The sequence below is a fragment of the Rhamphochromis sp. 'chilingali' genome (assembly GCF_963969265.1).
Source record: "Rhamphochromis sp. 'chilingali' genome assembly, chromosome: 4".
NCBI classification, from domain to species: domain Eukaryota; kingdom Metazoa; phylum Chordata; class Actinopteri; order Cichliformes; family Cichlidae; genus Rhamphochromis; species Rhamphochromis sp. 'chilingali'.
This window is the reverse complement of record NC_137948.1, coordinates 1,102,519-1,129,190: the sequence shown is the minus strand read 5'-3', so window position 1 is coordinate 1,129,190 and position 26,672 is coordinate 1,102,519. Positions and strand designations below refer to the sequence as shown.

Sequence of the window (26,672 nt, the reverse complement as noted above, 5' to 3'; positions counted from 1 at the left end):
GTGTGTGTGGGGGGGGGTCAATGTCACCGGTGGGCTGTTATTAAAAAAAATAAGTTTATCTGACAGTCGGGAAATTTGTAAAAGGTTAAAAACAAAAGAACAAGTTTAACGAAGAGCTTGTGAAACTGAATGTGACATAAAACAGGTTAGACAGAAAAACACAACACCTGTGCACGCGCAACATGACGTCACAGGCAGGAAATGACCGGGAGATGAAAATATGTTCACACCGCTGCCGGTAAAACGCTGTCCCCTCGTTGCCAAAGCAACATCTTTGTTACCTTTGAGCAAAAACGTTAAAAACAGATAAAAACAGCTGATTTAAGTAAACTTGAGGTCCCGCATGTCTGTAAGCTGCAGGTGTGACTTTATGCTTTTATATCTCTGCTGCTTTGAAATCACAGACTGTCACACTGATGTCTTTGTGAGTCTGTGCTGCGTGTTTGCTTGAGGGGAGAAGCTGTGATGTGTCATTAAAAAGAACCGAGTCAGCAGAACCTCACGAAGATGGTTTATTGAATCATCGTCATATTTACACGAACCCAAAACAAAAAGGCTCAAATTTAAAAATAAAAAATTCACTTTGCTTCTCTGTGATTTTTTTCTATAAAAATTTTAAAAGTATGTACAAAAGTTTGCGTTTCCTGTGAAACACAAACTTCAGAGGGAATATATTAGAGTTAAAAAACCGAAGTGCTCGAGGTGCTTTGATAAAACTGGAACGCCGTCATCGATCCAGCTCGGCCTGCAGGATCTCGCCCCAGGTCTCCGCGTCCAGCGGCGTCAGCTTCCTGCCGCTCAGCTCGTCCGCCGACCTCACGTGGCTGAACCGTCCAATCAGCCAGTCTTTCTTCACAAGGCTGCGGATGTAGTTCCTCACCAGGATCAGCTGAGGACAGGAAACAGGAAACGGTCAGAAAGCAGTTCTGCTGTTTCTGGGTGACGCTGCTTTCATAAGCTGGACTAAAAGCAGTTTTTAATAATGACATTAAAAGAAATGGCTGCAGCGTCTGACATGTGGACAAGTCTTCACTCCGCTCTGTTTCACAGGCAGAACTAACAGTTATAAAGTTATGAGTATATCCAACACTTCAGCCACAGGTTCTGCCCCTCAGCAGCCTTCCAGCAGAAGCCCAATCAGACAAAAGCTGATGGCTCTCAGAGCTGCTTCATCCCAGCAAAATAATTCCCAGCTGACTGTCACTATTCCAGGCCAGGGATCCTTTGGGGAAATTATTCAAAATTTCAGCTCAAACAAAGGGCGAAGTGTTCTTAGACATTTTCCAACAATATATTTTGAGGGACTTAAAGCTTGAATATGAAAAGAAAACAACAACATGTCTTCAGCGTGACGTTCCACAGGTGTGACACCGTGGACCAAACCTAACTTCATAGAACGTTTCTGTGAAACCTGCATCCCAAGTTTGTGATGCTTTTTGGAATATTCAGGATTTAATGTGCATAAATCAACTCGTCTGATACGAAAACCTGGAGATCAAATCTCAGCTCTGACCTGCAAACCTGCTGACACAGGTCACGTGACCTTCATCAGCATCAGATCCCTCAGAAAAACATCGATGGAAAAATGTTTAAAACCTCTGACCTTCATCCCTTTTTGACTAATGACTGCAGGACCTGAAATGAGCGTAGTTCCTGTTTGAAGCAGATCATTAACCTGGAAAAGTTTCAGAAGAATCTGAGATGTTTTCTAAGACATAATATGTTAGGAACCTTCCAGGAGAGGCCGTGTCTCCGGTCGCTGTCGACCTCCCTCTGGCAGATGGCTCGGACCATCAGGCACTGCTTCCTCCACAGCTGCTCGCTCTGCTCGATGATCTGATGCCACAGCCTGCAGGTCCTCGCCGCGCTGCACAGGCTCGCCGCGTCCAGCTCGCCAAAGATCCTCACGCTCATTTCTGTCGGCAGCATCTCGGCAAAGTTGCGAGGTGGGGCTGTGCCTTCGGCTGCCGTCAGGGCGGGGCCTCCTTCACAGAGAAAAAACACTGGTGGAGTCCTCCCACACACATGCTGCATAATAGAGTCGGACTGAGTGGAAGAGCCTGAGGAAAGAGCCGACAGCGATGGAGAAATGAGTCACAGATTAAAGACCTCAGACTTTTAACTCACACTGTGGAGGTCGAGTGAAGGATGAAGACAAATCACAGTGAAGCCTGAGATTCTTCATCAAACATGTTGCAAAGCACAGACGCAGGAAAAGCGAAATAAAATGCAGGTTTGTTTTTTATGACATCACAAAGACAGAAAGGTTCAAGATGAGCCTGTGAGCTGAAAAAGAGACAAAATGACTGAAATGAGCGAGAAAAGAAAGAAAAAGACCTCCGAGAGAGTAGCGACGAGAAGATCCAGCTGCCAAATAATGAAGACTTCACACAAAATAAGCAGAAAAAAAGCGAAAAGTTTGGAAACCAGGACACAAAGGACTGTGAGACGAACCAGAAAGATTCCGCGCAGAGAAGGTGAAGGGCTCCCACGTCAAACCGAAAGAGAAACACGAACAGTGGGGTCCCCACGGACCCAGCCTGGAGACGTCACCCAAGCACAAACTGCTTCCCGTGTCTGTCTTCAAAGACAGACGTGATAAATATCCCCGTTGTTTCCGTCCTGCGTGGCTCTTTTGGCCGACGCTCTGATTTTCGGTAACAAAAGCTGATTTTAATGCTTCACCCCGACCACTCGCCTCCGCCCCTGCTAACAGCTAACAGCTAACAGTTCATGAAAAACTCCACCGGCCGCTTCCGCTTTCAGACCGAACACCGACTTTTACCGTGCACGTGTCCCGGTGTGTGTGATAAGAAGGCGGCGGCGCGCGAGAGAAAACCGGTGTCTTACCGTCCGCGAGGTCTCTGACAGACAGCTCACACGGTTTAAATGTCCTAACGGATGTTTACAAACGTACGCTACGTCATCATATTTTGATTTTTGGCGCATGCGTGCAAGGCATAAACGTCCGTTAATTTAAATTTGAAAACCGTTGAAAATATGATTTTCTTAATTTTCTAATTATAAAATTAAACTGTAAAGCATTTCTCACGCTGCAGTTCTTAAGCAGTCCCTACCACATCCCATTCATTAATCTGCCGATTCTTCAAATATATGGAAAATGTGGAACTTTTTTTACGTTTGTTTGTATTTTTCATCGATAACTCACGTGCAACAACGCTGTCATATTAAAAGCATTTCGGCAGAAGAGATAAATGTTTTGTTTTTACAGATTAATTTCATCTGCATACACGGGGTGGTTAGCACAGGCAAGGTTAGGTTTATTTTTAAGGGAGATTAATAAAAGATCAGAGAGATTCTGGGCGGAGTTCGGTGAGTGACGTCAGAGACCCAGTGCGCACGCTCCGCTCCGACCCGGAAGTTTTGAACGGTGTTGCTGAGCTGAAGTTGTGTCGGTGCTGCTGCTCGGTCTGGTTCCCCTCCACAGTCCGAGAAGCTGCTTTTAACCTGAAACCTTTTGAACTGTCGAAGCGTGGCGCTGCTCTGTTTTCCTCCACGTTCCTCCAGCGGGGTGCAGCTGCCTCCGTCCGCTCCGCTGAGCCGATGTCTGGCTTCGACCTGGTCCCGGTGGACGGCGGGGATCCGGTCCACCTGCCACCCGGAGAGACGGTGTTGGGCCGGGGCCCGTTACTGGGAGTGAGTCCTCCTCTCCTCTTCAGTTTGAAAACATGACCGCGGATCATTTACAGACTTCTGCTCGTTACAGCAGCACGTGATCTTTAATCACGTGATACATCCAGGGAAGCTTAGCTTCACTTAAAAACATGATTTAAACCTCATAACTAATCAATAACAAAGTGACCAGACATGATCAGGTGGATCACTGATCTGCCGACGTAGAGAGGGCGGGGCTTCATAAGCTAGCACCTTGAACTTTGACCCTCCTCCGTCCTCCTGCCAGATGCTGCTCAGGTGTATCCTTTAAAACAGGGGAGGGGAATGCAACGCCTCGAGGTCCAGAGGTGTCCTTCATCCATTCATTTAAATGGCCTCCAGTTCTCCAGAGGCCTGGTGATGAACTAATCATCTGATCCAGGTGTGTTCACCCAGGGTGAGATCTAAACCCCACCCCTGCTTTATAAGGCTACAACGGGCCACTGTGCAAAAGTCTTGAGCCACCCATCATGTCTGTATAATTTGACCTGTTCCTGTTTAAAAAAACACAACTTAAAAAACATGAAATAAATGAAACTAAAGTCCACAGAAGAAAAAGTTCTAAACATGTTTGATCTGACCCGTCAGAGACAGCAGCGTGTGTGTTCGTGGACTCTGTTAGAGCAGCTCAGCATCATCACAGTGGGAAATGATCCCTCGTGTGGGCGTGGCTTTGATGCAGCTTTTCCCTCTCTTGTTTTTCTGTCGTTGTTCTGAGACCTGGTTTGCTTCCCTTCATTCATCACGGCTGAGCTTGAGTCTGTTTGATTTATTCAGAGTAATACTGTAAAAGGAGCAGCTGGAGACGTCTGTAAACGCTGCCTTGTTTCCCGTCTCAGATCAGTGATAAGCGAGTCTCCAGACACCACGGGCTGCTGGACAACCTGAGCGGAGAGCTGCGCCTCAAAGCCGTACGTTCGTCCTTCCTCCTGTTCCTGAATGTGAGGCAGGCCACAGGTTTAGGTTTAGATTTCTTATTACATTAGCTTTATTACATAATCATTTTATTATTCAACATTATAGTAAATGTAGAAGTGTGGTTGTTTCATATCATAGAAATCTCCCTTTGCTTTAAATTCAGCCTTGGTCCCTGTTGCTTTGGAAGATTTTGTTTTTAATTCCATTATTATTATTATTATTATTGTTGTTGTTGTTGTTGTTGTTGCTGTTTGAGTTTCGGTTTAACCTCCTGCTGTTTCGGTCCTCAGACACACCTGAACCCGTGCTTCATTCAGTCGACCCCCACCGATGACCCTCGACCTCTGCAGAAAGGTTCCTGGCACGTCCTTCATCACGGAGACTTCTTCTCTCTGCTGCCGGGTCGGTTCATCTACGAGGTGGTGTCAGTGGGCGGAGACGAGCGCACGCCCAGGTACTTCTGACGTCTGAAAAACGCTCCTTTCTGTCCTGATGTCGGTCGAGACAAAGACTCGAACCGTCTCGCTGAGTAATGAAGGTGGAGGCTGCTCTCAGGTAACGGGAGCTCTTTTATCTGTGCGGGCCGCGCCATGCGGGGTTAAACGCTCGGTCAGAACATTAGGCGCAGCGTAGGTTTCCGATTTTGTCGCGCTCTTTGAAGCTGACATCAAAGTTAATGCTTCCAGCTCACAGAAGTTCACATTTATCTGCATCAGTGTCGCTCCCCACAGGAACAGCCAGATGTTAGAAGAAGAAGAAGAGACACTTCCTGTTCCTCCTGATCCAGCTGTGGATCTACGTCCAGCTGCCAGACTGAACCAGGAGGAGCCGCCGTCGTCAGCAGCTCCGCAGGAAGACGAGGAGGCCGAGAGACCGTTCAAGGTAGGCTGAACTTTTCAGAGACGAGAAGCTGCTGGAGAAGGACTCCTCAGGGGGCGGGGCCTAAGAGTGACGTCAGCAAGTGTGAATATTTAATCAAGGAGGCGCTTTCAGAGTGCAGGGTTAATGTGATGTGACAGAAACATGAAACTTTAGAACAGTTTGTTTTTTAACAAACAAAGTTATGAGACAAACAAACACTGACAGAAATAATCATCATCAGAACAGGACTTACTGTAAGAATAAAGGAAACTTTGGTTGACAGCAGCTCCTCCCTCGTTCACCAGGGGGCGCCACAGCAGGCGGCTTCACGTGTTTGATCCCACAGTGGGCGTGTCAGTGGCTCAGTGGATGGCAGTGTGAAAGCGAGCAGCCAATCAGTGAAGTCGTCTCGTTGCGTTTCTTTCAGGGAGACTCGGCAGGATCGGTGAAAGACGATCAGCGAGGCGCCGCTCCGTCTGTGACCAGGAGAAGAGTTTTACCTGCATGGATGCAGGCGGCTGTACCTGTTGCAAAGACTCCGCCCTCCACCCCGACAGGTAACAAAGACCCGTCCTGTGTTCCCTCTGCCTGCGGGGGGCGCCCTTTCTGATCCTGTTATTTGTTTGAAAATGTCTGTTTAGTTCGGACCTGCCGACCTGCAGCGCCGTCACCTGCCACTAAACGAGCAGCTGTCGCACGAGCCACGCCCGCAACAACCTCCTCACCTGAGGAGGCGGAGTTCACAAGGAAGGAGGAGGAGAGGCCGAGGAAGAGGAGAAAACTGAGTGATGACGAAGAACAACCTGAGGTGAGACCTGTTGAGCAGAGTTTCTGTTTCCAGGTTTAAATTCCGCCTCCTGACCTAAGAGACTAATATGTCCTCTGGCTTTCAGGAGGCCGCCGCCCACCGTCGGGCTAAACCGAACAGGTCTGAGGACAGCGGCGAGAACGACACCTTCACCATGAAGGCGGAAGCGGAGGACAAAGCAAATGAGTCTGAGAAGGAGGGCAAGATGTCTGAAAACAACGGGACGTCTAAACGAGCCGAGCCCGCCAGGTCAGACGGAGACGCCGAGTCTGGCCCCGCCCCTTCCAAAGCCCGAGTCAGAACGCCGTGTCCGTACGGGACGGCCTGCTACAGGTACGACACTGAAACACACGGAGTCACAGGCTGAATTTATTCTGAGAGCTTTTGCTTTGATGTCTCGTTTCCCTCTGAAGACGAGCTGAAGAGCACTCGAGCCGATGAGGTGCGTCAAGCGCCTCTCGTAGCCCCGCCCCTTCACCATCTCACAGATGCCGCTCGCTGCCTCAGATTAGTCCTTCAGATTTCACTTTTAGAAAAATCTTTGAAACAAGGAGCAGCTGTCCTCACTGCAGTGACTCCAGCAGCTGGTTCCAGCCCACGGTGTGGTGCAGGCTGCATAGCAAACAGCTGCAGGTGACCGCCCTGCACAGGTGGGCTTCACACCCTTCGTTTCCTCCCTGCTTGTGTTTTCCAGGAAGAACCCACTTCATTTCCAGGACTGCAGTCACCCTGGAGACACAGACTACGAGGAGGAGGAGGAGGAGGACAAACCCGAGTGTCCTTACGGCAGCGACTGCTACAGGTTAGAGCTGAGCCGACGGCCGAGGCTCTGCAGCTGCTGACAAACAGCTGGATCAAACAGACACCAACGAGGAGCCTCAGAGATCACACATCAGGGTTTAGTTACTTAATAACTGCCTGCAGCACATTGTTGCTGTCAGAGAACACAAAGCTATTGATTTGATACTTTTTCTGTTTTATCTTCTTTTTATTGACTTTATTGCATTTAGTGCTTTTTAGAAAAACTGCAAACGAACGTTTTTGTAAAAACTGAGGGTCACTACGAAGGACACACACACACACACACACACACACACACACACACACACACAGGGACACACAGGCACACACAGGGACACACAGGGACACACACACACAGACACACACACACGGACATACACACAGGGACACACACAGGGACACACACACACAGGGACACACAGGGACATACACACAGGGACACACACACACAGGGACACACACAGGGACACACACACACAGGGACACACAGGGACATACACACAGGGACACACACACACACACACACACACACACACACACGGACATACACACAGGGACACACACAGGGACACACACACACAGGGACACACAGGGACATACACACAGGGACACACACACACAGGGACACACACAGGGACACACACACAGGGACACACAGGGACATACACACAGGGACACACACAGGGACACACACACACACAGGGACACACACACACACACAGGGACACACACAGGGACATACACACACAGGGACACACACAGGGACACACACACACAGGGACACACACAGGGACACACACAGGGACACACACACACAGGGACACACACAGGGACACACACACACACACAGGGACATACACACAGGGACACACACAGGGACACACACACACAGGGACACACAGGGACACACACAGGGACACACACACACACACAGGGACACACACACACACACAGGGACACACAGGGACACACACACACACACAGGGACACACAGGGACACACACAGGGACACACACAGGGACATACACACACACACACAGGGACACACAGGGACACACACACACACACACAGGGACACACAGGGACACACACAGGGACATACAGGGACACACACACACAGGGACACACACAGGGACATACAGGGACACACACACACAGGGACACACAGGGACACACACACACACACACACAGGGACACACAGGGACACACACACACACAGGGACACACACACAGGGACACACACACACACACAGGGACACACACAGGGACACACACACACACACACACACACACACACAGGGACACACACAGGGACACACACACACACACAGGGACACACACAGGGACACACACACACACACACACACACACACAGGGACACACACAGGGACACACACACACACACACACAGGGACACACACAGGGACACACACACACACACAGGGACACACACAGGGACACACACACACACACAGGGACACACACAGGGACACACACACACACACACAGGGACACACAGGGACACACACACACACACAGGGACACACACACAGGGACACACACACACACACAGGGACACACACACACACACAGGGACACACACACACTGATGCGATTCGTGTTCCTCAGAGCAGCGTTTGTTTGGTTGACACTTGGCTCGCTGTCTCCGTGCTCGCTGCAGACTCTGCGATGAGTAATTCGAGTATTTTTAACTCGACGCGGCCGACGCTGCAGACGGACGGCTGTCAGGAAACATCGTCTGACCTGCATCGCTCGACTTTATTCTGACGTGAACTTTGTTTCCTCTGCAGGAAAAACCCCCTGCACAGGAAGGAATACAAACACACAAAGAAACCAGGTACGCTCATGGACACACACACATTTGTGTCGTACAGGTGGAAGTAAATAACAACAGGTGATAAATAAAAGGGTCTGAAAATTAGAAACAGAAACTAAATCTCGGCCACTTCATTCTCTGACTCACTCGCAATAAATCCCCCCACAGCTCGCCACGTCGCCAAAAAGACTCCCGCTGACGACGAGGACGAGTACGAGGACAGCTTCATTAATGACGACAGCGAGGACGCGGGCGATGACTCGGACTACGTCCCTCCTGACTCAGACGACAGCGGTAAGGAGGACATCAAAGGCCTGCAGAGAGAGGCTACGGCCTTCCTGAAGAGGAGGAAGTAAGCGGAAACCTGCCCTGCCCCTCGCTGAGGGCTCACCAGACCAGAACGCCGTGTTTGATCGAAAAGATCAAAACCCGCTCCATCTGCATTAGAGACAGATGAGAGGCTGTCCTTTCATCTTTGTGTCCTGATTGATTTTAAACCATACCTGTGTGGTTTTTCACATTAAAGGTTCAGCAGCCTTTTGTAGAGAGGCTTTTAATGTGAAAAACATCTGTTAATATATTCAGCAAAGAAGAAACGAGTATGAACACATGATTTCTGCTTTCTGATTCCTTTTGTTTTTACTTTATGGTACTCGTCATGTTGGATAAGACACGTCCTCGTGTTGTTTCACATTAAAAGTCTCAAAGTCTTCCCTTTACAGACTTTTAATGTGGAAATAACATCAGGAAGTCTTTGTGAATAAGGAGTGAGATAACAAGGAAAAAACATATTTACATTTTTTTGTTGTATTTCCATTTTCTTCTTTGCTGTGGTGAGGAACATCCAGGTGTTTTTTCAAATTAAAAGTCTTGCAGCCTGTCAAACTTGGATTGCATCAATCAGGAGCACAGCAAAGGAGAAACACGTGGATTAAAACGTAAAACTATTATTTCTGCCATCATGTTTCAGTTTGCTCTACTTGTGATTAGTGCTGAGGTGCATCCAGGTTTTTTCAGAGTAAAACTCATATTTAGGCTTTCAAATATATGCCTATGTTTTGCTTTTAATGTGAAAAACAGAGGAAGTCTTTGCACTTTTTCAAAATAAGTCTCATTGTTTTCATTTTAATGTGAAAAAGTCTTCATATATCTGTAGTGTCACGAAGAAGAAACAGCGGGTGTCTTCTTCCACTAAAAGGACTTTTAATGTGAAAGGGATTATTTCTGGCTGTGGGGGTGGAGCACGTGTGAGGCCCACCAAACATTAAAATGAGTAACACTAAAATAAAAACCCGACCCATTTAAGTTCTGGATTTCTCCGAGTTTACCTGTAAAGTCACCTGTGAGAAGTCGACCTGAGGCCGTCCAAAGTGGACGCGCTCGGCTCAGTTTTATTTTGAAGCAGCTTTAAAATGAAGCGAGTGATTCATTCTGGTAAGACGACCCTCTTTGGAGACTGCGTCCTCCACAGAGGGTCCGAGCAGCGACCTGACAGCTGAGCCGTGGCGCTCTCTGAGCTGCTTTTATTTTGTAAATAGAGTCTGTGCTGTTGGCCACAGGTGAGTCGCTCAGAGAGGAAGGTGAACCGTTTTTATCAGCTCACTGATTCCTGGACTGTTTTTCTATTAAATACATCAAAAACAAAGCGGCGTCTCCTTTCTTCCTTCTGTCACAGCTGCGACAGGAAGTCCATTTGATTGATTAGGAAGCTCAGCCCCTGATGTTTGGCTGACCCGGCAGAGCTGTGGAGTGTTTTGTGTTTTGCAGCCCGCTGGTCACCTGTGCAGGTGTCATCCTGAGGGGAGGGTCTCTAAATGTTCTTTGCTAATCTGACTGAACAAAAATGTGTTTTTATGACAGTTTTTGGTTTCTTTTAACGATCGTAGTCTAACGCACAGAAAGCAAGTATTTGTTCAGCTGTGATGACGGCGGCTTACACTGAGCTTATACACAGGCACCAGTACTGATGCTGGGAGTCGGGCTGTGGGGAATGAGATGTCCAGTCTGAGCCGATGAATCCCGGCTTTGTCGTGGGCATGAAAGAAAATCATCGATGGAAACATTTGGTCATTGAGTGTATTCAGACTGACCTCAACACTGTTTGATGAGGACAGTTTGAGGGGAAAACATCAGGATATGACTTCAGACTCAGTTTAAGAGAAGCTCCTCGCTGTGTCGCTGAGCCTGAAACATCTCTGCTCTTTATAATATCTCACAAAGATAATCCGCATAAACACAAAATGCCGTTTTTACACGATGATTTAGTTTATTAGGGGAACAAAAGCTTTCCAAACCTCGCTGCCCTGTGATGTCGTCGCCTCTTAAAGCTAATAACTGGTTGTGTCATCGTTGGCAGCAAGAACTGCAATCAGCTGTTTGTGATAACTGACATCGCCGAGTAAGACAAAGTCAGTGACATCATCAGCCTGAGAGGGTTACAGAGACATTTCTCAGGCTGTGGAGGTCACAGAAGAGCCCAGATTAACATCTGCAGACCTGCAGACTCACCTGGCTCAGATAAGGTCAGAGGTCAACAGTAAGAAAGAGGCGGGGCAAAGATGGGAGAGTCCAAGCAGAAACCACTGCTGACCAAGAAGATCACAAAGTCTCGTCGCACATCTGCCAACAAACATCTGGAGGTTAATATTCTGAGGGCTGACGAGACAGAAGCTGAACTTTCTACGTTTCATCCAGAAACATCCCAGCAGCAGCAGCCAGGGTGGTGGTCGCGTGACGGTCTGGCTGCTCTGCAGGAACCAGCAGCTCCACCTCTGATTGGCTCAAAGTCTGGACTTAAACCAGGCCTGGCAGTGAAGCTGGACTTAGCTCCAGGTCGTTCATGATTTAAGAAGAGAGGCAGTTCGTTTTCACAGAGCTGTACCTGTTTGCTTCGTCCATTTCAGGCGCTTTTTATTTGCAACGCAATGAATATTAAAACACTTACAACCATGTGAGTGAACCCTAACATGGGCACACAATGCAAATCAGCAGGGAGGGACTGTAGCGAGTCATTGTTCTCTTCAGGTTCGCGTTTATCGTTGCTAAGCAGATTATACAACAGCAGCATTACAAATATGCAGATCAAACCTGTGAGACAGCGCTGCACACACACACCAGAGAAAGGTCAGAAACCCTGTGATGTGAGGAAGAACAGGCAGTATTGATTTCAGTATAAACTCCCTCGATGCTGCTACAGAGGACGCTGGCGGACTTTGAGTCTGTGCGTCTGAAGCTGCTGCGTGAACATAAATAAGAGACCGGCTTCACAGAGCTGTGTGCTGATCGGCACTAATGAGGGTGGAAACGATGGCGGAGGCTGAACTGATGGTCTAAAGATCAAACCAGCCCACGCAGAGAGCGCACCGAGGTACAAACAGCCTCTGAAAGCTGCACGAACACCAGCACGCACCACTCCAGCTCTCACCTCTGCTCCTTCATTACAAGCTTAAAAATGCATCTTTATTTGACATGAATATGAGCGGAGAATCGTGCATGCGCACGCAGCCTGCTGCATTACCAACAGTTTTACTTTGAACAGCAGGAGCACGTCGGGGAGTCGGGCTGAAATCCACAGAAGAAGAAGAGGCAGGAGGAGATGTGGTGGACTCCTTCCAAACTGCTGGTGTGAGGGCAGAAGGAGGTCGCACCAAACTCTGATTATGTCACTTTAACTGAGGGCCCCGAACGCTGAGGGGTGGTCGACACGTCTTCCTGAAGCCTCACTTCAGCTTCGTAGCTGTTGCCACGGTGGCAGTCGGACGTGACCATATCTAGATAACTTTGCAGCTAATGCTAGTTAGCAACTTCCCACAATTACCCACACAGCAGCCATGTTATTGGTCACATGATGTCATTAAAACGCTCCTTAAAGCTCCAACATCACAAACATGGTGCAGACGTCCAGTTCAGGTGACGCTAGCAGCAACAGCCACCTGTCAGTCAGAGAGGCCACGCCCCTAATAATGCAATCCAGTTTAAACAGGGGCCCGTTCTTCGTACGTCGCTCACTACATCCAAGATCAAATGACACATCCAAGATCAAACCATCGCGCTAACCGTGAGCTCGCTAATCCGGTTCTCCGAACACACCTTCCGTTGACGATTAGTACAGCTGGACGCAGTAATGTGACATCACTGGGTGTCGTAAAAGGGGCTACGCATCGATAGTAGAAACATTGATCGGCAACCCTCTGATTGGTCGGCGAAAATGTCGACGGAGCGCGCTCGGCTCGGTATTTTTCGGCAGCAGAGCAAGAACTCTTGAGTGAGGGATTTCAGGAGTTTCAGAGTTTAATCAGAACGCAAGGGAACACTGCAAAGGCTGCAAAAGCAAGGAGAGAGGGCTGGCAGAAAGTTGCTGACAAATTAAACTCGTAAGTAATTTAATAATAACAATAATAATGGAGTGGATTGATATAGCGCTTTTCAAGGCACCCAAAGCGCTTTACAATGCCACTATTCATTCACTCTCACATTCACACACTGGTGGAGGCAGCTACGGTTGTAGCCACAGCTGCCCTGGGGCAGACTGACAGAAGCGAGGCTGCCAAATCGCGCCATCGGCCCCTCTGGCCAACACCAGTAGGCGGTAGGGTAGATTTATTATATTACACTGTATTATCCAATATTATATTACATTATATTATATTGTGTTATATTATATCCCCTTTCACATTAGAGCCACAACAGGACCCACTAGAACATGGGAACAAGTAAAAGTGAAATATTAGAATATTCTACAGAATGGTAATATTTATCACTTATATTGCTTTTAGTCTCTTGGAAAGAGACCCTGAAATAATCTGTTTGTTTGTTTATAACAGCAACCAAGAAAAGGGCAGAGCAAAAAAAGACAGGTGGTGGTCCTGCACCCCCTCGTCAACAAGTTGCTTAAGTAAATAATATCCTCACGGGAAAATCGATATCTCTCTATGAGCACACTGTCGCGCTGAGCTAAAGGATCCTGTCTATCCCGCAATATACGCTGAATTCTGAGGACTCTCCTTATCAATCTTGCACCTTCCGCAATGGGTTGCTCGCGTAAACGGACAGGACATGGCTGCGACAGACTTCCCAAATCCACCTTCGCTTTTATAGCCGTGGTCTCTCATCTTGATTACACGAAGTAATTTACAATTACTACTCTGAAATATGACTTACATCTGTAATAATCACATACATGTAATAGAATGTTAATAGTACATTTCCCTTTTTTAGGAAATGACCTGTATGTATCTGTGTGACATCAATAAAAGGATCAGGTGCTGCATTATCTTTAGTTACATTGATGTTATTTATTTATCGCTGTTGCTTTCGTATAAATGAAGCGGACATACCTGCGTGGCCGCGATCTAATCCTGTTTACATAAAGTAAACCTGCTCCCGAGCAGGTTTACGCTTACGGCTCTGTTGCTATGACAGCAAGTCCCGGATGAGCTTCGGGGAACCGAACGATCCAAGATCACGCGAAATCGTCAACAATCTAATCCAGCTAACTTACTTAGCGAGGTACGAAGAACGGGCCCCAGGTCTCTGGCCTCAGTGTTGTAAATAATAACAATAATAATATTTTCATCCACATAAGATACAAACAGCTGGAAACGACAAAAACGGGATCAGAAAGTCTCTCCATGGACGATGCAGCGTCGCTAACACTCGGCAGCAGCCACAGTTCTGCTGAGCAAACACGTCACAGCTCGCTCCTCACTTCAGCTCCGAGTCTCTGCGTGCAGCCGCTTTACCGGATGTTTTGTGCCTTCCATAGAAGAAGAAGTAGGTAAGTACCTCAGCCGGCCGCCCTCCACCTCCTCCGTCACCCGGAGGGAGGATGTCCGCGGCTCAGCTTCATCCAGCCACTTGGTGGCCACGAAGCTCACCAGCCTCAGAGGGAACTTGATGGACTTATTCAGCTGCTTCCTGCTGTTTCGGACGCTCACAAAGCAGAGGGTGTTGATGATCCCGTTGCTCATGGCGATGCACTCGATGACGTAGAAGGCCACCAGGGAGTTCTTGTCCGTGGAGATAAGGGTGGGGTAAAAGTCCCGCACCAGGGTGAAACCGTAATACGGCGCCCAGCACAGGATGTAGGCCACCAGGACCAGAATCAGCACCACCACGGTCCTCCTGCGCTTCTGCAGTCTCTTGCGGATCTGTACCGTCTGAAAACCTGGAACATTTTTAAACCACAGCTCTCTGGAGATGTGGGTGTAGCAGACGGCCATGACAGACACGGGGCCCACGAACTCCAGAGCGAAGACGAGGAGGAAGTAAGAGCGGTAGTAAACCTGGTGGTCCACGGGCCAGATCTGAGCGCAGAAGGTCTTATCGGGGCAACCGTCCACATGTGGGTACGTCGTCTCTGAGGCCATGTAGGCAGACGGGATGGAGATGAAGATGGGGACGAGCCAGATGGTCAGGATCACGCAGCACGCCGTCTGGTGCTTCATACGAGGCCTCAGCGGGTGCAGGATCGCCATGTACCTGCAGACACAGACGGGAAGCTGGCTCAGGTGGAGGAGGGCCGGCTTTCGCGCCCTTCACACGGACTGCTTCTAAAACACGGAAACCTTTTGGTTTCTGAAGCTTTGATAATATAAATTTTTAGTTACCGTATTTTTCGGACCATAAAGCACATTAAGCGAAACAAAACAGATGAGTCAAATTACTCCACTCATTCTTCTTTCTTCCTCCACTTCTGTACCATCGATTCATTAATGCTGTATTCTATCACAGCGGCTCTGTTCCCATGTTGTTGCAGTATATTAATGACTAACCTCGTATTGTGGATGGATTATCTCAGCCGTTCTCCTGGCTGAAGTTTGGTCCGTTTACAGCATCCTGCCATGCGATTGCATTTGTCTCTAACCACATTAAATCGGTTCGAGGTCAGTACGCACAACCAGGATTCATACATGAGGCGCTCCGCATTATTAGACGCACTGTCGATTTTTGAGAAAATAAAGGATTTTAAGTGCACCTTATAATTTACCTTTGACCACCGGGGGAGAGAGCGTGCTGAAAGGCGTACCTTTGCTCATGTGTGCCACAGACATGTATGGTTTGTTGTTATTAATATCTCCTTCATACCTTAATGAATCACTATAAACGAATACAAACATCAGTGGGATGATGAAATCAACATAACAAACAGAATATAGTCAACGCTTCCTAAATCAGCTGAATCATAATCATCTGATTTTTTAATGTTGTGATTTTTAATGAATCACAGTCTAAAGGTCCGGCTGTGAGTATCAGTACATCATCAGTTACATAGCAGCGCTGCATTAATCTAACATTGGTCTTACTTTGACCCAGAAGGACTGGCAGCTGGACGATGAGCCTGTCTCAGTCCAAACTGCCGGGCCCTATCAGGTCCTCTCAGGTCCTCTCAGGCCCTCTCGGGCCCTCTCAGACCAAACTGCCGGGTCCTCTCGGGCCCTCTCAGGTCCTCTCAGGTCCTCTCAGGCCCTCTCAGACCAAACTGCCGGGGCCCTCTCGGGCCCTCTCGGGCCCTCTCAGACCAAACTGCCGGGTCCTCTCGGGCCCTCTCAGGTCCTCTCAGGTCCTCTCAGGCCCTCTCAGACCAAACTGCCGGGGCCCTCTCAGGCCCTCTCAGGCCCTCTCAGACCAAACTGCCGGGGCCCTATCAGGTCCTCTCAGGCCCTCTCAGACCAAACTGCCGGGTCCTCTCGGGCCCTCTCAGGCCCTCTCAGGCCCTCTCAGACCAAACTGCCGGGTCCTCTCAGGTCCTCTCGGGCCCTCTCAGACCAAACTGCCGGGCCCTCTCAGGTCCTCTCAGGCCCTCTCAGACCAAACTGCCGGGGCCCTATCAGGTCCTCTCAGGCCCTCTCAGACCAAACTGCCGGGTCCTCTCAGGCCCTCTCAGACCAAACTGCCGGGTCCTCTCAGGTCCTCTCGGGCCCTCTCAGGCCCCCTCAGGCCCTCTCAGGGCCTCTTGGGCCCTCTCGGGCCCTCTCAGGGCCTCTCAGGCCCTATCAGGCCCTCTCAGACCAAACTGCCGGGTCCTCTCGGGCCCTCTCGGGTCCTCTCAGGTCCTCTCGGGCCCTCTCAGGCCCCCTCAGGCCCTCTCAGGGCCTCTTGGGCCCTCTCGGGCCCTCTCAGGGCCTCTCAGGCCCTATCAGGCCCTCTCAGACCAAACTGCCGGGTCCTCTTGGGCCCTCTCGGGCCCTCTCAGGTCCTCTCAGGTCCTCTCAGGCCCTCTCAGACCAAACTGCCGGGTCCTCTCGGGCCCTCTCAGGTCCTCTCAGGTCCTCTCAGGCCCTCTCAGACCAAACTGCCAGGGCCCTCTCGGGCCCTCTCGGGCTCTCTCAGGCCCTATCAGGGCCTCTGATTTGGCTTTTTATCCTGTTCCCTTTGGAGGTTTTGCTCTTTTACAAAGTAAGACTGTTTTTGTGGTGGTTACGTACTGACGGCACCGTCTGGACACGGGACGTTTCAACCTGTGACTGTGAGGACACGTCAGAGATCTTTCTGCTGTTTTTCAGTGCTGTCATCGTCTTGTCTGTTATGAAGGCGGAGCTCCTTTTCCGCCTCTAAAATCTGTGGACACATTTCTTTCCTGGTATTTCTGCCTGAATGGATCGGATTGGTTGAATGGAGCTTTAGTTTTTCAGGATGTCCCCTCTCGGGGGTTCTGGTGTTTCTGTTGATGTAAGACTGTGTTTGCAGTTTCAGAGGAGCTGAGCTTTGATGTAAGCGAAGCAGCAGTCGTGTTCGTTGGATTTAATGGATTGTGTTGTTATCAGCTGCAGAAGTGTTTGTACCCTGAGTCGGTCTGACACGCTGCCAGATGTTTGGATGTGTTCGCTCTCAGGATAACGAGGAAAGTGGAACCACTTTGTTGTCCCCAGATACACAGAAGCTCTCTGGAAACACTAACAGCCGTCAGCCAGGCGTGATGAAGGACGCGTGGAGGACCGCCGGAGCGCGAGCTGCCCGGTTTCACTCAGAAACACGGGAGCTGCTTTTGTTGAAGCAGAATGTAAACCCCGTCTGTCAGCTGGTCCGCTCTGGAATGTGCTTGATGTGGAGCCACCGTCAGGACCCTGCACATCATCAGCGGCCTCGCTGCTGCCGCCACACGCTTCGACTCACACGCTTCGAGTGCTTATCTGGTTTCTTAGCGTGACTCAAACATCATTCATACTTTGGCTCAAGCACACCTGAGGTCACGTGACAGGAAGCATTAATGGAGAAAACCTCTGAAGATTGATCTGAGAGTACAAGGATCCCACCCCGGGGCGGGCTGATGGTCGTTTAAAAGAAGCAGCATTCCCACAGGGGTGTCAAAGTAAGGCCCAGGGCCCAGAATCGGACCGGCAAAACTCAAATATGGCCCAACTGGTCAGCTTAAGAAGATGTGGCAGTTTTTACAGATACTAATGAGTTCTCAGTAAATCAACAAAACCTTCATGTTTAATATTTAATGTGCAATGAGCTCCACTTAAGATCACAGTGGACTTCAGTAAACTTTACAGTAACTGTGCAGTAATTGAATTTGCAGCACTGTTACTGTAAATAAATGACAGGATATGACTGCATTTATACTACTGTAACATTGTATTGATTCTATATTTTTCCTGTAAATTTCCTCAGTATTACTGTAATGTTTGCCAGTCATGTTTTACAGTGTAGCCTCTCCTCTGACGTCTGATTGGATGAAGCATGATGCTCATGTTGGAGGTTTTGATCCCGTCAGAAGGATTCCAGACGCTCTGATCTTCATCAGCGAGTGATGTCGTACTGACCTCGTCCATCTTTCAGGCACAAAGTGAATATTTAAGATTTAAATGGATCACCTGTAAGGACGTCCATCCTGGTAGGATCCTGATGGTTGTTTCAGAGGACCAAACCATGAACATCAGCAATAATTACCAATCATTTCAAAGAGGAGTGGACTTTTCTGTTCCATACTTCTATTCTGTAATAAAACATCCTGGCCTTTACGGAGCCTCTCACTACCTTTTTAGCTCCTCCTACTCTCAGACCTCCCTCTGGGTAAGTCAGTTTTCCTCTGGTTGGGCAGCTTCTGGAAGCCCACTGAGGGGCAGCTCTAAGTGCTGATGCTGTGGCAGAGATTCAGCAATATTATAAACCGAACGTCCGTTACCCAGGATGTTCTCACACGGAACATTTACACGCCAAACCAACCGAAGCACAAACAGAGGCTCTGTGTTGTCTGCTTGTGTTCCCGGAGGTGAACTCACCTGTCCACGGCGATGGCCAGGAGAGCGTTTGTGGACACGTAGAGCGAGACAGTGCGCAGGTAGTTGGTGGAGGCACAGAGCAGCAGGCCGTGCTCCCACGACAGCTGCTTCACCACGTAGTAGTCTAGCAGGAAGGGACAGCAGATCGCTGCCACCAGCACGTCCGACACGGCTAGGTTGGCGATGAGCAGGTTGGTCAGGTTTCTGAGCTGCTTGTAGCGGGCGAGGCTGGTGATGAAGAGGCAGTTCCCCACGCCGCACACCAGCATGATGCCCACCAGCACCACGCCAATGACTATGGTGGCCACGAAGAAGGCCCGCCCCTGCGTGGTGTCCAGGATCTCGTCTGGGGAAATCCCGTAATCTGGGAAGACACCCACCAGCGCTGAGCTGCTGTTGGTCGAGGTGCACATTTTGGATCAGGTCAGCATGCTCGCACTGCTACGCCTGCAGGGACGGGACAACAAGGCAAGGGTTAACCTTTGAAATTTGGGAGGGGCCAAAGTTCACGTTTGAACCGATCAAAAACACCTTTCTATGACTGGTCGCTGTCGTGAAGCTCACCTCTGTTCTCAGGTCAGAGAAGCGAGGACCCTAACTAGAGGTTGTCATGGTTGCAGTAATAAAAAGGTTGACGGTTAGCGGTTGGCAGTGACTAAAAGTGGACCCACCAAAAGATGCAGTTCCTCTAACGGCCAGTTGAGGCTAATGCTAGTCCTCACAGACTCACAAACACAGAGCTTCTCACCGCAGGGGGCGCTCTCGAGTTCATCCAGACTGAACGGGGCAAACATTTTTGTCTTCTGTATATTTTTTAATAGGAGGGTTTGAGTCAGTGGCTATAGTTCAGAGGTAACATATTAACGATCTTTTGGAAACCACCATCGCGGCGACGCCCTGTCCTACATCATTAACCGACCAATCAGCACGCACTAGCAGAACGCTGGGGTTTTGTGGACAGCGTGAGAAAATTTACACAGACTAAAATAAAATGTTTTTGTCTAGGAACAGCGCCCCCTGCTGCACATGCAGCTGAATTATAGCAGGTTCCTGTACAGTGATATTAACAGGAAGTGGTTTGGGAGCATAAATGCATATAACAGAGCGCCCCCTTCAGGCCAGCCTGTGTTTCTAAAGCCATTACTGCCATGACCGCTGATGGCTTCTTTCCCTGCGTGTTTGCTGCAGATGGAGCGTGTCGTTGGCCGCTCGGGGTGAGGCTGGATGTTTGGTGTGCAGCAGTCGTCAGATTCGCCTGCAGGCTGGGGAATGTTGCATCTCAGCTCTGAAAACTCGACGCAGGAGCTTCTCACCAACCTGCCTCCTGATTGTTCTTTGTGCTGCAAGGAGCTGCTGCTCACATCATCGTTAACCCTTTAGCGCAGCACGCCGTGTCCTGTGGGGACGAGTCTTTCCTGCCGTTGTTGTTTTAAAATGTTTCACAGATTATTGATTCATATACTTTTAAACAGACTCGGGAGCTTACATCGCTGAGAAACAGACAGTTTAAAAAGCTTTCATGCAATATGTCATTATAAAAACACAACATTAAACTGCACTGCTTTAACGTCTGCTTAATGTTTTAGTGCTCATAATAATTTCAGTATATATATATATTTTAAACAGATTTAATGTTTATTTTTAATAATAATAATAATATAATATTAATATAATATAATAATATAATTATTATTATTAAAAATAATAACGAATAGACCCCTGTGGAACCATTTGCATGTCCCAAAACTTTAGTTATAAACGTATTCATGACTACGGTCGCTTGCCTGCTGTGATGGTTGGAGACGGTGGAGTCGAGCTGAAGATGTTCAGACGTTCGGTGAGCAGGATGGACCTGAGTCCATCAGAGGGACAGCTCAGAGTCAGAGAGGTGGAGGTGGTCTGAGCATGTGCAGAGGGGGTGTGGATATACTGGACAAAGGATGAACAGACATGGGTTGTATTTTAGACTAAATATACTTCATTGTAAGACCAGCTTGTGAGTCTAAGTCATTTAAGTGTTGATTTACGATGGTGAGCTGAGAAAAGGCAACACTGTTTAGAAAAAGACTAAAAGGTGACATTTTAACAAACTCGCTGGCTAAGTGCTGCTCCCTGCTGGTGACAATGTGAGTTGTATTTTCCAGATGGTAATTACAAAAAGTAGCTTTAATGTTTAGGATCTGACTGGAGCATGATGATTATATGATAACATAATGATAATACCGAGAAATAATAATACAAAATATTTAAAAAGAGAAAAATTTATACGGAAAATTTTGTCTTAAAAATAAAGTGAATATATCAGCTGACACATGATCAATTTTTTCACGTTTCACATTTTGTTCACAAAAAAACATAATTTTAATAAAGCTGTGATACAAATGCAGTGAAGAAGAAATAAAAATAACAAATAAGTTCAGATCAATTCCTTGTTTTCCTGTCACTACTTGGTGCAGCACGATCAGATATTTCTGAGCATCTTTTAGCGACTGCTGCCTGTATAGCTGAGACCTCTCTGCCTCCACAGCAGATTAAAAATGAAGCATTAACCTTCCTCTGAGACTTTTGGCCCCTGATTTCAACCCCTGAACCTCATGTTAAGAAATCAAAGCTCAGCAGCAGAGACAGAAACACAGAAACACACAGAGAGTCTCTGATCCTACAGATTAAACACACTGACAGCGTGTAAAGCAGATTTTAAAGCATAAAAACAGAATCAGAATAAAGTTTCAGAGGGTAACCCCCCCCCATGTGACCCGAGGCTGGGTGTGAGTCCTGTTAACAATAAATCAGCTGATCTGAGAGAAATAAATAAAAGATGTGGAAGGATTTCATACAGACCTGAAAATGCTTCTCTTCCTCGCTCCGCTCTGCTGAATGAAAAGAAACGAGCGCGAGCAGCAGGCGCGCTCCCGACGAACAGCGACCGACCTCCCCCCCCCTCCCCCCACCGCCTCTGACAGGGGAAGCCTGTTTGCTGCGTGTTATTACCCAGGATATGACCGGAGGACGTGTGTGTGTGTGTGTGTGTGTGTGTGTGTGTGTGTGTGTGTGTGATTTCTAATGCAACAATTACCTGTGAACCAAACATTAAATTATGTGAGAAAAATAAAATACTTACACATTTCCCACAAGTCCACCAACTACTGAGCTCTCAAGCTGTCACGTGACTTTGGGACAGGCCTCCTGTTTTATCTTTTTATTCAAGATCTGTTCACATGTACTTAGCAAGTACATACACATGAAATGCAAACTATTTACATGGCAACGCACAGCAGGACGTCCCGTACAACGAGCAGGTTCGTCCTTTATTCCACCTTAAATGTCCCGTATACTGACCTGCAGTGCCACGTCCTGACCAACAGATGGCACTCTTACAAATAGCTTTCGTCCAGTCACAGCGACGCCTGTCACGCACAGCAGATGTGAGGTGTTACGTGACTCGTAGAAATAAGGCGCTGTTTGGTCTGCGCAGCGTAATAACCCGGCGAACTTTAGCTCCTGATCTATTTGCTGAGTTTTTGTTTCAAAGGAAACGCTCGCGTGATTTCTGTACTGCATTTTTCTTTATTGCTTAAAACGAGGTATTAATAAGCTGAACACTAACCTTTTACAACAGTTTTATTATAACGTGAAGACGGTGCATATTTACACTCCGCCCAGCTGGCTGTGCATAGTGCTCGGGCACGTCAGACTGTGTGTGCTTGATAGCTAAAAAGTCCCTACTCTGGGACGAACATTTTTACTTTGAGGGCATGAAGACAGTTCATGTGTCTGTGTGCAGGTGGACGGCCGTGTCCATGCTGTCCGCGACCATTGCTTTTGGGGTTTTCTGCAGATCAAAAGGAGGAAAAATGCGCCCACTCCGAGCCCGACCCCGGCGACTCCATTATCAGCAGCCTCTGAAAACAAGGCCGTGAGCCGACAGTCAGCTATGAAAGCATCACGCAGCATTCATCCACTGCTCATAAACCCTCAGACGTCTCTGGTTTCTCTGCTTTGATGTTTCTGCGATGAAGCTGACGAGACCTGCAGGACCTCCGAGAGCAGCCTGGCAGCATCAGGCGCTTCCATAAACACACTGACGCACAGAAACACATCCATCATCCGTTTCCAGGGATTTTGCCGCGATGACGAAAACCAGACTGACTCCAGATCTGCTCCGAGGTCCACAAACTGCTGCTGGCTTTGTTTCTCAGCATCACGTCAGGCTGTAATCGCTCATACAAACTAAACACCTGCACCACCAGAGCTTTTCACAGGAACCCGGACGACTGACTCCAGTGAATCCAAGATTTCAGTGTAAAACAAACACGCCCACCCACAGGAAACTCCCACCTGATGAGCTGCAGGGTCTCCGACTGACTGTTTCCTGTTTCATCCTCTGGTTTCCTGATATGATCTGCTGCTTTATCAACATCGATCATTAAAACTGAGTTTAACATGAGGCTCATCTGTGGCAGGACGATCTGTCGGTCCCGTCTGTGTCAGGCTGAGATTTCCTGTTTGGAGTTCATTTAACGGCACTTCTCCTCCTGTGAGTGCGGCCCACTTAGCTTCCTGCAGACCTGTGACTTTAGTTCACATAGTTCAGGTACTTCAGGGTCTTTCTCAGAGTGATGGCAAGGTGAACATGAGGTGGGGCCAGGTTTCACAATGAGCTCACCCGAAACTCTGGCTGATTGGGACCCACACCCAGTTTCACACCTCGGCTCATGTGATTAGAGGATCATCAGGGGGTCCTTTTGTCCCTCTGTGGGGGGAAACTCCCACTAGGTTTATATCTGGGACTCTCCACCATTTGACCTTAGAACTGAAGAAGCTTCTCGGATGAGAGGTGAAACGTCTTCAAGCAACTTAAAGAAGTCCAGACGCTTTTCTTTGCAAGCTCCTTTGACTGAACAAGAGGTGGTGTCAACATCAGCTTTACCTGCCCATCTACACATCTTATGAAGACTCTAGAGCGGCTCTTCCTCGACCTCCTCCGACCACAGGTACAACATGCCCAGGACCCACTACAGTTTGCATACAAGGCGGGTGTCGGAGTGGAGGATGCCATCCTGTACCTCCTACACAGAGCCCACTCACACCTGGATGGGGGAAAAGGCACGGTCAGGATCCTGTTTCTTGACTTTTCCAGTGCCTTTAATACCATCCGGCCCTGTATGCTTCAGGAAAAACTGAACAGGATGGAGGTGGACCCCTGCCTGGTGGCTTGGATCTCCGACTACCTCACCGACAGACCACAGTACGTCAGGCTGAAGGACATCACGTCTGACACAGTGGTCAGCAGCACAGGAGCACCACAGGGAACTGTGCTGTCCCCTCTTCTCTTCACCCTGTACACCTCTGACTTCTGCTACATCTCTGAATTATGCCACATTCAGAAGTTTGCAGATGACACGGCCATCATGGGGTGTATCTGGGATGATCAGGAAGAGGAGTACAGAAGTCTGGTGAGGAACTTTGTCGCATGGAGTCACACAAACCACCTGCAACTCAACACCTCAAAGACTAAGGAACTGGTTGTGGACTTCGGGAGGTCCAGAGAAGGTCCACTGCCGGTTCAGATAGAGGGGGAGGAGGTGGAGGTGGTCAACACGTACAAGTACCTCGGGCTGTGGGTGGACAATAAACTGGACTGGTCATGCAACACAGAGCACCTGTATAAAAAAGCCCAAAGCCGACTGTACTTCCTCAGGAGGCTGAGGTCTTTTAACATCTGCAGGAAGCTCCTGAGGATGTTTTACCAGTCGGTGGTTGCTGGAGTACTTTTCTATGCTGTGGTGTGCTGGGGGAGCAGCACAGCAAAGAAGGACTCATCCAGGCTGGAGAAACTGATCAGGAAGGCTAGCTCTGTGGTCGGCATGAAGCTGGACACTCTGGTGACAGTGGCAGAGAAAAGGACACTAAAGAAACTGATGGACATTATGAACAATGCTGGGCATCCTCTGCACACGGCCATAAACAACCAGAAGAGTCTGTTCAGTGACAGGTTGCTTCTCCCAAAGACAAGAACTAACAGACTTAAAAACTCCTTTGTCCCACACGCCATCAGACTGTTTAACTCCTCTCTGGAGGGGAGAGGGAGGGGAAACAGGAGGACAAAGGAGGGGGGAACAACTAAGCTGCAGTGCCTCTGCACCTCACTGTGCAATACTTTTGTAAATAGTCAACAGTGCAATAGACTCAATACTTGAAATGTGCAATTCACTTGTATTTTTATTTTTTATTCCTATTTATTCTATTTATCCCCTTCGTATATTTTATTTATATTGTCTCTGTATTTATATATATGTGTGTGTAATATTCTGTAACTCTGTAACTTCTGTCGGTGCTGTGCTTTTTTGGAAATCGAATTTCCCAGAGGAACCCACCCGAGGGATTAATAAAGTTCTATCTATCTATCTACACCCCAGCCTTCACCTGTGGCAGCGGCTCAAGCGTCTGATGTGGCTGTAGGAGCGATCGTGGCTCAAGAGTTGGGACTTCGCCTTGTAATCGGAAGGTTGCCGGTTCGATCCCCGGCTTTGACAGTCTCGGTCGTTGTGTCCTTGGACAAGACACTTCACCCGTTGCCTACTGGTGGTGGTCAGAGGTGGCGCCACTCTGTCAGTATGGGCTGAAATTGTGGTCATAAACATTTTGTACTATCAGGATTTGTATGCGTTAAAAAATTTGTGTGTGGCCAAAAAACTACATGAGAAACTCTGCACTCCAGTTTTAAGTTACAAGTACGAATTTTGACCCTATTTTTCTTCCTTTCATCTGATTGGTCAATGTCATGTCAATCACAAATTTAACTACCCAATCAGAGAACAGATGGGTTTGGCTGTCGGAGGGGCGCTTTTTTGAACTCCTTGAAGGGTTTGAAGCTGGAGGATCTCTATATAAATATCCGATAGCAGCTAGGTCCCCTAACTTTCAGCAGCTGTTGAAAGGATAAAGTTGTGCTATATCAGTGGTTAGAAACACATCATTACTTTAGGATTAGTTTAACACAAAGTCAGGGCTGACCCGGGACCATTGCTGTGAGTCACAGTGCGCAGCATAAAAGTCCTTTCACATCAGAGCAGGATGTGCTGCTAATGCTAACTGCTAACTAAAAGCAAAGGATCCAGGATTTGTTGCTGGCTGCTGGGCTCTGTGTGCAGCAGCTCTACCTGTACTAGATGCACCTGCTCCTTGTCTTTTCTATCTCTGACTTTATGTCCTCTACAAGAGTTTCTGTTTTTTTTGCTGTTTCTTCAAATGTTCAATAAAAACATGTATGCTAATTCATAACGAAGAAAGCTTTGTAATGAAGACTGTCATTTCCAAAACACTGCCCGCCCCCTCGCGGTCCGCAGCGCTGTTGAAAAGGCTGTGGAAGTCCCTGTATTAAACACGTAGACCTGTGACACAAAAATCACCAAACTCGGACGACCACAGACTGTTTTCCTTCGTGGTGATGAAGGAAAACGCTGGGTTGGCATGTAAAAGGGCATTTATTCCCTTCAAGGACCTGCAGTTCAAAAAAAGCGCCCCTCGACAGCCTAACCCATC

General features: G+C 48.3%; 3 protein-coding genes across 4 annotated transcripts; 1 reads left to right on the top strand and 2 right to left on the bottom strand.

Annotated features, from left to right (window-relative positions):
- Nucleotides 1-12: 12 nt before the first annotated feature.
- Nucleotides 13-3,245, bottom strand: fbxo48 (F-box protein 48). Of its 2 annotated transcripts, none has more exons than XM_080879842.1 (3): nucleotides 2,455-3,245; nucleotides 1,732-2,060; nucleotides 13-889 (listed from the first exon to the last, which is right to left on the bottom strand). In XM_080879842.1, the coding sequence occupies exons 2-3, from the start codon at nucleotides 2,032-2,034 to the stop codon at nucleotides 728-730; spliced, it is 465 nt and encodes a 154-aa protein (XP_080735968.1). In that variant the 5' UTR covers nucleotides 2,035-2,060; nucleotides 2,455-3,245; the 3' UTR covers nucleotides 13-727. The 2 variants fall into 2 exon arrangements, with proteins under 2 accessions (XP_080735968.1, XP_080735967.1); XM_080879841.1 differs by having other exon boundaries at nucleotides 14-889; nucleotides 2,851-3,245.
- Nucleotides 3,246-3,379: 134 nt separating this feature from the next.
- On the top strand, nucleotides 3,380-10,518 carry aplf (aprataxin and PNKP like factor). Its single transcript, XM_080879838.1, has 10 exons — nucleotides 3,380-3,657; nucleotides 4,515-4,586; nucleotides 4,884-5,047; nucleotides 5,325-5,475; nucleotides 5,882-6,011; nucleotides 6,096-6,262; nucleotides 6,348-6,595; nucleotides 6,957-7,064; nucleotides 8,876-8,922; nucleotides 9,070-10,518. The coding sequence occupies exons 1-10, from the start codon at nucleotides 3,565-3,567 to the stop codon at nucleotides 9,255-9,257; spliced, it is 1,368 nt and encodes a 455-aa protein (XP_080735964.1). The 5' UTR covers nucleotides 3,380-3,564; the 3' UTR covers nucleotides 9,258-10,518.
- Nucleotides 10,519-10,710: 192 nt separating this feature from the next.
- On the bottom strand, nucleotides 10,711-21,991 carry prokr1a (prokineticin receptor 1a). Its single transcript, XM_080879839.1, has 4 exons — nucleotides 21,969-21,991; nucleotides 20,912-21,056; nucleotides 19,128-19,574; nucleotides 10,711-15,381 (listed from the first exon to the last, which is right to left on the bottom strand). Exons 3-4 carry the CDS (start codon nucleotides 19,538-19,540, stop codon nucleotides 14,610-14,612), a joined length of 1,185 nt encoding a protein of 394 aa, XP_080735965.1. The 5' UTR covers nucleotides 19,541-19,574; nucleotides 20,912-21,056; nucleotides 21,969-21,991; the 3' UTR covers nucleotides 10,711-14,609.
- Nucleotides 21,992-26,672: the final 4,681 nt, after the last annotated feature.

Excerpts from the sequence above, each read along its gene's own strand:
- prokr1a (XM_080879839.1), bottom strand. The coding sequence starts at position 19,540 with ATGTGCACCTCGACCAACAGCAGCTCAGCGCTGGTGGGTGTCTTCCCA. Across the intron at positions 15,382-19,127 it reads CTGGCCATCGCCGTGGACAG|GTACATGGCGATCCTGCACC; the intron begins GTGAGTTCACCT and ends CTGTGTCTGCAG.
- fbxo48 (XM_080879842.1), bottom strand. The coding sequence starts at position 2,034 with ATGCAGCATGTGTGTGGGAGGACTCCACCAGTGTTTTTTCTCTGTGAA. Across the intron at positions 890-1,731 it reads GACACGGCCTCTCCTGGAAG|CTGATCCTGGTGAGGAACTA; the intron begins GTTCCTAACATA and ends TCCTGTCCTCAG.
- aplf (XM_080879838.1), top strand. The coding sequence starts at position 3,565 with ATGTCTGGCTTCGACCTGGTCCCGGTGGACGGCGGGGATCCGGTCCAC. Across the intron at positions 4,587-4,883 it reads GAGAGCTGCGCCTCAAAGCC|ACACACCTGAACCCGTGCTT; the intron begins GTACGTTCGTCC and ends TTCGGTCCTCAG. Across the intron at positions 8,923-9,069 it reads CAAACACACAAAGAAACCAG|CTCGCCACGTCGCCAAAAAG; the intron begins GTACGCTCATGG and ends ATCCCCCCACAG.